General features: G+C 53.2%; 1 protein-coding gene across 7 annotated transcripts; it reads left to right on the top strand.

Annotated features, from left to right (window-relative positions):
- The first annotated feature begins 3852 nt into the window (after window positions 1-3852).
- Window positions 3853-11840, top strand: DNAJB2 (DnaJ heat shock protein family (Hsp40) member B2). Of its 7 annotated transcripts, none has more exons than XM_028150927.2 (10): window positions 3858-4035; window positions 4313-4412; window positions 5039-5148; window positions 6152-6205; window positions 6374-6496; window positions 7239-7331; window positions 7545-7647; window positions 7825-7895; window positions 8744-8950; window positions 11628-11840. In XM_028150927.2, the coding sequence occupies exons 2-10, from the start codon at window positions 4348-4350 to the stop codon at window positions 11630-11632; spliced, it is 831 nt and encodes a 276-aa protein (XP_028006728.1). In that variant the 5' UTR covers window positions 3858-4035; window positions 4313-4347; the 3' UTR covers window positions 11633-11840. The 7 variants fall into 7 exon arrangements, with proteins under 7 accessions (XP_054578957.1, XP_008143357.1, XP_054578960.1 ...); XM_008145136.3 differs by lacking the exon at window positions 11628-11840 and adding an exon at window positions 10027-10961; XM_008145135.3 differs by lacking the exon at window positions 11628-11840 and having other exon boundaries at window positions 3855-4035; window positions 8744-10020.
- Window positions 11841-12259: the final 419 nt, after the last annotated feature.

The raw sequence follows: 12259 nt of genomic DNA, 5'->3' as shown, positions 1-12259 counted from the left end.
CCCTTCTTCAGATGCCCTCTCCTCCTGCCTATAGTAGTTATAGGCCCCCCTCCAGACACCAACTCTTCTGGGCCTGCCAAGTCCCCAATTCCCAGACAGTGACTCAGGTGCCTCAAAGGCAGGGAGGGGGTGACACTCCCCTTGACACTGCCCTGCCCAGACATTTGTTGCGGGGGAAGGTAATAAGGGTCCAGTTTCTGGGCTGAACAAGAACAGAGGTGTCTTCGGGCCCATGTTTTGGGGCTGTCAGTGCCTTCTAAAAAGTCCTCTCCCTACCCCCCAACATCTCATAGGAGGTGAGGTGAGGGCTTGGGGAGGCCAGCAGGGGGGCCTCACCTGTCAGGATGCTGGGCATCTAGAGAGGCAGTCAGGCTCCCCTCCTGTCCACGGTACCAGCCAGCCCACCCTAGGCAGCTGTAAGGCCATCTCCTCCCAGACCCGAAAGGCCTCCCAGCTAGAAACTCTGCTGGCAGGTGCTGGCAGGCCTAGGTTGGACTGGGTGTGGGTGTGTAGAGGTGGCAACTCTGACCTCCATGGGGCAGCTGGGAGTGACCTAGCTGGACTCCTGGGGACTCCCTCAGTGAAGGGGAATGCTTTCATCCCTGAAGCTTCTAAAGCGAGACTACAATTACCTCCTGCAGGCAGACCCAAGAGACAGATTCCCAGCCTTGGATCCCACCGTACACCTTCATTTTCTCGCCTCTGATGTGTCAGGAACATGCCTGCCTCCAAAGCTGCATTCTCACCATTCCCTCCTTCTGGAATGCCACTCCCCCTGCTTGTCTCCATGTTGTCATTCCTTCCAGCTTAGGTCATGGTCACCCAGAACCCATCCAACCCTGGGAGCTCTGCCTCCTCTAGCTTCTCCCAGCCCCTGCTGTGTCTCTGTCACTCGTTTTGTACTTGGCATAGGCTGCTTAGCTTCTTACTAATAACCTATTTTCCCAACTAGATTTTTAAAAAATTCTGTATGTATCTGAACAGTTATGTACACATGCTTCAGAATTCAAAAGTACTAAAGAGATGAACAAAAATAAGTTTATACAGTGAAAATGTTTCCTTCATTGGTTCCCCTCTTGGCAGCCACCACTGTTAACTTTTTTGTTAGTGTTTCCTTGCAGAGACATCTACTAGTATACATACTAATGTGTGTATACACATCTACATACACTTTGTTCTATGCCTGTTCCCCCCCCCCCCCTTAACAATAAATCTAGAAGATGGTCTATGTTAGAATATACATCATTCTTTCTGGTGGCAATTTAGTATTCCATTCCATTCCATCACTTATTTAACCAGTGTACTGGTAAATGGGTATTTAGGTTGTTTCTACTTCTTTGCTATTGAAAAGAATGCTGCAACCCTTGTGTATACTTCTTTGCACGTATAATCAACCATAAGTTATTAGAATTGCAATCATGGTCAAAGGCTATGTAAACTTTAACATACCCCAGATTGCTCTGCTTAGAAGTTATACCAAATTACCCTCCCTCTACCAGTGTATGAGAATGCCTGTGCCCACAGCCTTGCCCATATGATGTACTGAACTTTTTAATCTTGGTCAATCACCTGATAAGTGAAAGTATTTTGTCACAGATTTCCCTCAGAATTATCTTGTTATGAATGAGGTTGAGCATCTTTTCAATTGTTTAAAAGTTGGTACTTTCTCTTCTATGAACTGTCTTGTCTGTGACCTTTGCCCATTAAAAAAAAAATGGCATGGTTTGTCTTTTCTTAGTGATTTGTTGGAATTCTTTGTGAACAAAGGAGATGAATCCTGCTTGCTAGATGTGTTTTATATAATTTCTCCCAGCTGTCATTTGTCTATGTCCCAGCTATATTTTCATCTTCTTGAGTATAGGGACTGGAACTTAAGCCTCTTTGTATTCCTATTCTTAATATAACCACATACATGGAAGGTGCTAGAAAAATGTCTGTGGGGATAAGAGAAGAAAGAGATTTGGAAGATTTTACAGTGATCTAACCTAACCTTATCCTCTTATACCAAGATCAGTCAGGACTCTTGTTGTAAACAGCAGAAACTAACCCTGACAAATTAAAAAAGGAACACACACACACACACACACACACACACACACACACACACACAGACTTAGAGAGATATCAGGTAGCACACAGAATCAATATGAGGGCCACCAAACAAGCCTCTGCAAACAGGTAAGCACCAAGGGAACGTGGGCAGCCGGCACCATAGTCAAGGTCAGGGCACAGGACAGCCTGCCAGTCCCTCTGCCCACTGCAGTGAGGCCCCCTCCCACCCAGGCACCGAGGCTGACATTTTCTCCTCCAGACACTAGAGGCCACTGCTGCCTCCACTGCCATCACAATGCAGAAATGATTTCTCAACTGCCCCAGCTTTTCTGTGACTTGATCCAGATTCAGAGTCCCAGTGGGAGCTTGCCACTGGCCGAGCTGTGCCTTTTGCCTGCACCCTTGGAGCCGAGAAGTCTAGGAGAGCAAGTGTCCGGGCTTTCTGGCAGGCGGTGGCTGACCTGGCTGCCATCAAGACCTACGCAATAGGAATTCCCCAAATGTAGGCAGGAGGCTCAGACTGTGGGCAGCCAGGACAACTGGACTAAGTTCTCTTATTTGAGGACGTAGCTGAGCTATTCAGCCAAAATGAGCTTCTAAATACTCCCTCTGAATACCACTTCTAAATACCACTCTTTGCCCATATCTGGCTCAAGCCCTTCTCCTTGGAGAAGCGTTTCTGGGTCATAAAATCTAAACACTCTTCTGGGTTCATAGCCATTACTGCGTGGGCCAATAATGATGCCAGAGAAGACTGTACTAAGACTGACTACGCACCCCACCTCATCTGACTGTCAAACAGTATGTAGGGAGGAAAATGGAGTCCTTAGAGGTTTCCCCAAATCACATAGTAGTGCCAGGCTGCAAATCCAGATCTATTTCCAAACCTTTGGGCTGTATTAACGGGTTAGTATCTTACCGAGTTGGGACTCTGAGGAGGCAGGGATTGGGCCACAGTCTTCTTTTTATATCCTGGCCACATCTACTATGGAGAAGATGTTCCATTAATGCTTGGTGGATATCAAGCAGCAGCCAAGTCTGGAAGTTCTCTAAATCTCCCATGAAGCTTGAACCCAGGAGTCACTTTGAGGCAGAAGTCTACTTAATAGGATCACATTGGGAAGGAAAATCTTAAAACCAGGGAATTTCCTTTCCTTTTTTTTTTGTTGTTTTGTTTTGTTTTCCTTTTACCCTTTAACCCTACTTCCCCAAACGTGTCAAAACTGTCAGTAAGAGGTTCGCAATTGTGCATTATTTAATCATCCAATGGTTGTGTTTGAACCCCACCACTGTATTTGAGCCCTAATACTCTGGTACAAAAAAAGACACAAGCTCTGCCCTGAGGAATTTACATTTTAGTGGGCAAAGTACATGTCTATCAAGTAAACAAATAAATGCTAATTTGTAACTCTGACAAGTGTGATTAAGGATGCCACAAGATGCTATGAGAGGCAGGTCTGTCCTCTTTTGAGGACCTGGGGCTAGAGGTGGAATCTGAAAAATGGGGGGAGGATTTAGGCCCAAAGGGGAAATCTGTGAGTCCTTGAGGTGGCGATTTCCTCCGGGGTAACTATCGATCATTGAGCCTGTTTAGGGAGAAGCGACAGCGGGACCAGGGGCCAGGTGGCTTGTCGGTTGGCAAATGTGTCAAGCCTGGATGGAGCTCGCCGCGGTCTCCCAGGTCCCAGCTGGGGATGACGTCGTCCTGGTGCAAGCCCAAAATAGCCGGCTCCGCCCCCATCTCCCGGCAGCCCGTGCAGCAGCACCCCCCCACCCCCACCCCTCCCTACACCCCGGTGACTGGCCAGGCCGGCCTCCTCTGACTCTCTAGTAGTTTCCGTGCAGCTGACGCATGCCTGCGCGCACAGCTGGGCCGGGAGCGTCCTACGCAGCAGCCGCGAGCCCGGCAGCGGGTGCCAGACGGTTCCCCGCGGGGTGCAGGGGCGGGGCGCCGCAGGGGCCGGAGGACTCCGGGCGGAGGAGGTGCGGGCAGGGTGCCGGTTCAGACTGGGGGCTCTGGGCTGGGCTGCGGAGTTAGGGGGCTGCTGCGATAGGGCTCCCTGGGCCTGGGCACCGAGATAGCCAGTGGCACCGGCCTGCGGGGGCCGATAAGGCTGCTCGAGCGAGCCTAGTCACCCGCCGCGAGCAGAGCCCGGTGGGCTCCGCTTCCCCTGGAAGCGCCGCCCGCCACCCTGGGGGGCTCCGGCCCCAGGGAGGCGCCCTTGGGTCTTTCTGCCTGACTCGTCCTTCTCTCCTGCAGCCCACGGAGGCCCGCCTGACTGCTGACAAGTTGCCATGGCATCCTACTATGAGATCCTCGACGTGCCGCCAAGTGCCTCCGCAGATGACATCAAGAAGGCGTAAGTGCCTCCCCAGCGCACCGCCAAGCCTCTCCCACCCCCACCTCCCACCACCAGCACCTTGGGGCCCTTCAGAGGCAGAACCAGGTCCTTGACATCTGTAGGGAGGAGGGAGACCCCCGGATGAGTAGGAGAACGTCCATAGCTGTGAAGTTCTGCTGGGAGCTGGGTCCTTCTTTAGTAAACTTTCCCTTCTCCTCCCTTCCAGTCCGCCCTCAACCCCCAGCCCCTAGAATGGGGGCTTTCTCAGGATGCTGGGCAAAGATGCCCAGGCACTGTGACCAGGAGGGACCTCAGCCCCTCTACTCTCCATGGCCACATGTACCCCCCCCCACACACACACACCTTTGCCACCCCAGCCCCATGGATTCCCAGGGAGAGTTAGGGCTGGGCCTTGCCACCCCCACATTATCATCTGTCACTACACGTGGTCCTAGCACTGGCTGCAGAGGAGAGATAGGACTGCGTTAAAGCACCGCAGCAGAGGCCGCCCAGCAGCTGGGGTGGAACAGGCTCACGTATGAAAGGACATTGGCTGGCTAATGGGAAAGTGGGTCATTCTGTTCTCTGATGGGAAGTGCCTGCATTTGTCCCTCGACCCTCCCCTCTGAACCCACTTCCTGCAGGTATCGACGGAAGGCTCTAAAGTGGCACCCAGACAAGAACCCGGATAATAAAGAGTTTGCTGAGAAGAAGTTCAAGGAAGTGGCGGAGGCATATGAAGTGCTGTCAGACCGTAAGGCCAGGAGGGACAGAGCAGGGCAGCACCCATCACCCCCACTTCATGCCCCATTGCATTCCTTCCTAAAGCCATGCCTTTTCCAAGCTGGCATTTAAGTACCCCCCCCTCCCCCCACACACACACACTTCCCACAGGGACTCTGGGACCTTGTTCCTTCAAATGAGCACCTACTATGTGCAAACTACCTTTTTGTTCTTCCCCTAATCCTCTGAGCTCAGTGTCTGCTCCCCAATGCCTGGTAGTTGCAACATGGGTCCTGACAAAGGAAAGGATGCAGGGCATGTATGCCGAGCCGCCTCTGTGCCTGGCATTGGTGGGTGTAATCTCCAAGAGTACTCACAGTCATCCTGCGAGGCAGAATTTATCACCCCCATTTTACTGGCAAGGGAACTGAGGCTGGGAGAGGTGAAGTAACTTGCTCAAGATCACACAGCTGGAATATGAGTCCAAGTCTTTTTTTCATTCATTCAAAAAATATTCATTGAATGTTTATGGTGCTGGGCCCTTGTTGGGTACTGGGGAACAATGGAGGACAAGAAGGCACTGTCCTCATCCTGATGGGTTTATCACTTTCTGGTCAGGGAAGATTGACATTAGCCAAATAAATAGATAGGCAAGAGTATTTATTCCAAAGGAAAGTAGCAGGGGGTTGCGGTGGTCCCAGAGACCTCTCTGAGGAAGTGACACGTAGGCTAAGCCCTGATCAAGAATAACGCAGTAACAATGAGCTAACATTTACAGAACACTTACTATGTATCAGGCACTGTGTTAAGCTGTTTACATGAATTGTCTCATTTAATCCTGCAACAACCCGAGGAGGTAGGTGCCGTTATGTCCATTTTACAGATGAGCTGCAGCTAAAATGTATAGCCCCTGTCCCCTTTGCACCTTGCTACCCCCAAGTGTCAGTCTCTGGGCAGTCTCCTGAGGGTCTTAGGCCAAAAGGGGAGGCCGTCATCCCAGAGGCAGGGAGAAATGACCTGGTCTCTTCTTCCAGAGCATAAGCGAGAGATCTATGACCGCTATGGCCGGGAAGGGCTGACTGGAGCAGGTAGGTGGGGTGATGGGGCCCAGAAATGGAAGTGGGTCAGGGAGGAGAGGGGGAGGGCAGCTTCTTGCAGTGGATGCTCTCTCGGGGCTCCTGGCCCTGCCTTAGGTGAGGTCCCCTGGCTCTGCCAGGATGTACACTCTAAGCCCCCTCCTCAATCTGCCTCTCCAGGAACTGGCCCATCTCAGGCAGAACCTGGCAGTGGTGGGCCTGGCTTCACCTTCACCTTCCGCAGCCCCGAGGAGGTCTTCCGGGAGTTCTTCGGGACTGGAGACCCTTTTGCGGAGCTCTTCGGTGAGTGGACTCGGGAGGCCTCTGATTAGCTTGACTTCCCCCTGCAGGCCCGCCCTCCGTCAGCTGGGAGGTCCTGATGGGGGAGGCTGAGAGGGAAGCAGAATTCCACAGACGGAAGATGTTGTGGGGGTGGACCCAGGGAGAGTGGGGACAGAACGTTACACAGGCCTGAACTCACATGACCCCGGAGTGGCACTTCAGAGACTTGTCTTATTAAACGATAACAATGATACATTGTTAGGCCTCCACAATGACAGCCATGAAGCAAGGCTCAAAGCCTCATGTGACAGGAATAATGCCATCACAAACAACTACAGATACCCTTTTTTAAAACGCTTAATATGAACCCTGTGCGGCAGATAATTTTATCCCCATTTGCAGATAACAAAACTGAGGCACATTCAGATCACTTGCTTAGAGATACAGCAGATGGCAGAGCGAGACTCGTGGCTGTGTTTGCCTGACATCACACCATACTGCTCTTATATCGAAGGAACTATCTGTTCTCCCTCCCACCTCCTTCATTTATTCTTTATTGTGGACAGAATTTACTACTGAACTTTTTCACATATAATATTAAAAAGGAATTTATAAATAAGTTCAAGCAGAAAAGAAAAAAATCAGACTTGTTATTTATGATTAGCAGCTTATGTTTTTAGATTTTAAAGCAGGATTCATACATATATGTATTTTTTGAGCAAATCTCTTCACCAGATGATTGTTAATCTGCTTACTGTTGCAGAAGAACTGGGCCCCTTCTCAGAGCTTCAGAACCGGGGTTCCCGACCCACAGGTCCCTTCTTTGCCTTCTCGACCTCCTTCCCTGGACACGCTGGTAAGTGTTGTCCCTTCCCATTTTCACAAGCTCCACGTCCTGGAACCCCTTGCCTCAGCTCCTGGCTTTTCCAAGGCTCTCTGGTGCATCCGGAGCCCTGCCTGTGGGGAGAGCACACGGGTTCCTGGCCCATTGTGACTGCAGTCTGCTGCAGACAACCCCGGTCTAACCACCTCTCCTCCTCCTCCTCCTCCTCCTCTGTCCCAATGCCAGATATCTCCTCCTCGTCTTTCTCCTTCAGTCCTGGGGCTGGTGCTTTTCGCTCTGTTTCTACATCCACCGCCTTTGTCCAAGGACACCGCATCACGACACGCAGGTGAGGAGGGCTCCTTCTGGGGCCATACGGGGTGGAGGGGGAGCTGCATACAACCAGAAAGTCATCCCCTTGAGGGCAGAGCCCAGTCAGTCCTGTTCACTGCAGCATCCCAGAGCCTGGACCAGCGCCTGTGGGACTCAGGCATGCCCGCTGAATGACCTGTGCTGTCTCCCACAGAATCATGGAGAACGGGCAGGAGCGGGTGGAAGTGGAGGAGGACGGGCAGCTGAAGTCAGTCTCAATCAATGGTGAGGAGCAGCTCTGCCACTCAGTCCCTGGCAGGAAGCCCCAGCCCCATGCCCCAAAGCTACCTCCTCAAACTGCTGCAGTCTCCACTCCCTTGGAGCAGGGAGGGAATGGCAACCTCAGGCCAGACTTGCAGGATCTCTGGATGGTGATCATGGGGATGGGGACCAGGACAGGGACTTGAGAAGCCTCCGAGGACACAGCCAATGACCGTTATCATTAGTGGGGTGCATTTGCAGAAACTCTACTATTTTTAAGGTACTTGCATGTATACCATATCCTCTATATTCTTCAAACAGCCAGGGAAAAGCAGGTCAGTTGGTGTTTGCCCTAGTTTTCACTGGAGGAGGCTGTGCCTCAACACAGTTAAAAGGCTATAAACCCAAGTACCCTCAGGTCCAAGGCTCTGTCCTACTTAGTCAGGAGGAAATCCAGGAATGAAACTCAGGACGCAGGATTCCTGGAGATGAACTCTTACCACAACTCCTCGTTGTACAGGGTGGTCGCCATGGCTACCCTTTCATGCCTGCCGACCTGCTGACCCCGGGAACACTGTGCTGTCTCGTTTAATCATTGTAACAATTTGGCAATGCAGGGTTTCTCATCATTCCCATTTTATAGATGAGGAAAGGGAGGCTCAGGAATGTTGAATAACTTGCCCAAGGAGGTAGCTCATGCTGGAACTGAATCCCTGCCCATGTTCATAACCACTATGCTAGGTGTTCACATGCATGGATGCCAGTTCCAAAAGAGGAGCTGGAAGTGGCCAGAGTTGTTGCTGCATGAAGCAGCCTGGCAGGATTCCCCTGGCCTGGGCCAGAGGGCCTCATGGTGGCTGTGACTCCTGCAGGTATCCCAGATGACCTGGCACTGGGCTTGGAGCTGAGCCGTCGGGAACAGCAACAGGCTGTCACCTCCAGATCTGGGGGCGCTCAGGTGCAGCGGAGCCCTGCCTCACGCCCTTTTGACAGCAGTCTCTTGGAGGAGGATGAGGACATGCAGCTTGCCATGGCCTACAGCCTGTCAGAGATGGAGGCAGCTGGGAAGAAACCGGCAGGTGGGCGGGACGCACAGCGAAGACGGCAGGGGCAGCCCAAGGCCCAGTACCACGATCCGGGCATGGGGGGGACTCATGAGAGTGCAAGGGATGACACAGCCAAACCTGGCTCACCCCTGGAGGATAAGGCCTCTCGGTGCCTCATCCTCTGATCACCAGGCTCACCCCCCCCCCAATTCTGGGTGACCTGGGTTCTGCTCACTGTCAGAACAGGAGGGTGTGGCCCCTCCAACTCCTTGCTCCCCCTACAGTTTCCCTCCAGGTCCCCTGCACTCCAGTGTGGACTCAGGCCTTGCTCTGCTGGGCTGATAGGTCCCTGGTGAAGCCCAGGCTGGGGGCATCAGGGCTGTGGGAGGACCTGAGGAGCCAGGATGCACTTCTTATATGATGGGGCTTGTCTAAGGGGCATTAGTGGTTTGGGGCAGGCCTTTTGTGCGCAGATCTTCTGCAACCTGTGTTGCTGATGATGTCAAGGAAGGAGGACTTGGCCTGGGGTTCTCTGAGCCCGAGTCGCCAGCTCCACTGAGGAGTCTTCAGCTCTCCCTGTCCAGCTGCGGGCGCCCTGCCCTGGTTTCTGTGCTGTGTTGAGCTCTGACTGTCTCTGTTGCTTCCCTTCTGGTGCTGCTGCTCTTCCTTACTCTGCAATTCCCCGTGGGCCGCATCGCTTGCTTTCTCAGCCATCTGGCTAGGACTCCCTTCTTCCTTCCCCAAGAAGGCCTCTGTGTGTCGAGGAAGATGCTGTGGCCGGTAGGGCCATTAAGGTCTTCCGGGGAGGCTAGCTGGGTGGGGTGGGAGCTTCTGGGTCATCCAGATTTGGAACTGGAGCCCACTCCTCCTCCCTTCCTCTTGCTGCCTCAGCCTGCCCTATGCCTTGGGACTAGGCAGAGGTGAGGCCGGCTAACCCGGGAACAGTGGGATAGGGCCTACGAGGGGACCGTGCCCCATCCTACTTCACCATGCATCAGGGCTCAGGGAGAGGCCACAGGGCTAGCCCAGGTCTGCATGCTCTGTGGCACCATCCTCCATGGCTTGCTGCTGACCCTCTCTCCTGTCACCCACCCCCACTCTCTCCCCAGATGTGTTCTGAGCTGGATGTCCGGGATCCAGAGTCGATGCACAGTTCCTACAGGACAGCGCTCTCCTCTGTGGGCTGGGAGGGGACCCTCCATTCCTCTCCCTCACCTGTGCTGAGCATAGAGCTGGGCTTGGGTGGTGGGTGGGGGCCGGGTGGGAGGCGTCAGTAGTCTTAGCCTGTAAACTCTTTACTGGGTGTTTGGTGCTGTCTCTTGGAGACTACTAGTCCCAGAATGCAACACACCCTGCCTCATTTCTGATAGATTGTGCTTGGGGGAAGTGGTGTGTGGTTATGGAGCTGTGCATCTTGGGACATGTAGTTCCACCCCAGGTCAGCCTGTCACTGGCTGTGAGATGGGGAGAACTTATCATTTGATATGCCCCTAGCAGGGATGGTGAAAATGTGGATGAAGGGGTAATGGTCTGAGCTTCCATTCCCCTGACACTTCTTGCTAGCAGCGGGATTAGCGTGTACAAATCAAAGCCCTGTGGCATCTGGGAGAGGCTCTTTTCCTGTGGACAGTACTGGGGTCTGAGGCACAGCTGGGACGGGATCCCTAAAAAGTTGATGGGTGTGGACCGGCAGAGAGCTTGAAGGGAAGGGCCCTCTGGTGTGTGTGTGTGTGTGTGTGTGTGTGTGTGTGTGTGTGTGTGTCTGGATCTGGGATTGGCATGCGATGGGTACTCCAGGCATGTTGCTGCTTGTATGGCTTCTATGGCCTCTGACCCTGCTGACCATTCTCTCCAACACCACAGCTGAGCTGCCACTCCTCCTCCCTGCCTGGGGAGCCCAGTGGCCAGGGAGGGGAGTGGTGGAGCCGGGGTATGCCAGACCCTGTGACATTGTGTCTCAGAGACCTATCAAATCCAGCCGGGCTGAGCTCAGGCCAGAGGGAAACACTGGAAGTCAGTCAATAAAGCTGAGTTTCGAGAGCTCGGTGGTGCTGTGCTCCTGTGTCCTTCCTTTCCAGGGAGGCCCGGGGACCTATGGGACCAGTGGGTGACACACCTTCCTTTATTGCCCAAACACTAGAGGTTGCAAGCCTTCCGGGCTGAGGGCAGACATCCCCTCTTTGACTGGTCTGCTCTCCCCCTTCTCAGGTCCGCCCCCCCCCCCCCCCCAAGCAGCACCTGTGGAATCCTGAAAAGTGCTCACATTCTTCTGCACTCACCTCCTGGGGCCCCACAAATGGCTTTCCCAGGCAGCTGTGTTTCCCCTTATGCAGGGACCCACCACCCAACACTCTGCAGCACAGTTAGGACCAGACTAAGGTATGACTTGACTGAAAGCCTAAGGACAACAAAAAGCAGGGAACACGTGGTGAGAACCTGTAAAAATGTACGTAGATTGAGCCCTTTCACAGGTTTCCTTAGCCCAGAGCCAGTGGCGAGTCTCGGGCCCGCCTCCCCCATGTGGAGTGGCACAGGTCTGCCCCACTCAGGGCCCAGGCCCCCAGCTCATCAGGACCCGGGGAGGAGAAAGCCAGGTACTGCTCCTGTTCTCTAGATCCTTGTAGAGATGCCCCTCCAGCCATGGGGCAAGCACCTTTTCATCGCCAAGCAGGGCGGTGTGGCTCACCACCAACTCTCTCTCCCATTCCAGGATAAACGCTTGGCTTCATCGTCAATAGCCAAAGGTCCATAGTGTATTTTTCTGAAAGCAAGGAAGCAGCCTAACCTGAAAGAAGAATTCCAAGCTTCTATCTTGAGAGAGAGAGATCTTCTGGAATTTTGCCAAGTGGTGGTTTTGCCCACTTCTAGCCTTTGAGAGGTCAAACATACTGGAATGTATGAAGATTAAACAAGTGAATGCATGCGCCTCAGTCGAGCCCAGGTGAGGCTTAGGAGGACCAGGGGTCTCATCGCTGGTCCCTTCGCTCCCTGCAAGGGGCAGGTGGCACTTGCCCTGTTTTCCAGGTGAGGGGACTGAGCCTTGGCAAGGTGAAGTGGCCGTGACTCCCAAGTAGCTCCAGGCCCAAGGTTCATTTTGTCTCATCTCTGTGTCCACCACCTTTGTCCAAGGATGCTCATGATACACAAGGGAGGGCGCGTCCGGGACCACACAGGAAGGACAGTTCTGGGAGCAAGGGCATAGGGAAGAGGCGCCCCTTGCCACCGGGCGACCGTCTGTCTGTCGTGACATCTCACAGCCTTCGTCTACCTGAGTTTAGCTAATTTTGCCTACGGTGTGGCAGGCAGTTTGTTTAATCTTAACCTCAATCCTGCACAACATAC

The sequence above is a fragment of the Eptesicus fuscus genome, chromosome 11 (genome assembly GCF_027574615.1).
Source record: "Eptesicus fuscus isolate TK198812 chromosome 11, DD_ASM_mEF_20220401, whole genome shotgun sequence".
In the NCBI taxonomy this organism is placed as follows: Eukaryota; Metazoa; Chordata; class Mammalia; order Chiroptera; family Vespertilionidae; genus Eptesicus; species Eptesicus fuscus.
Note: the sequence above shows the minus strand (reverse complement) of the source record. Positions and strands in the feature narration are given on the sequence as shown.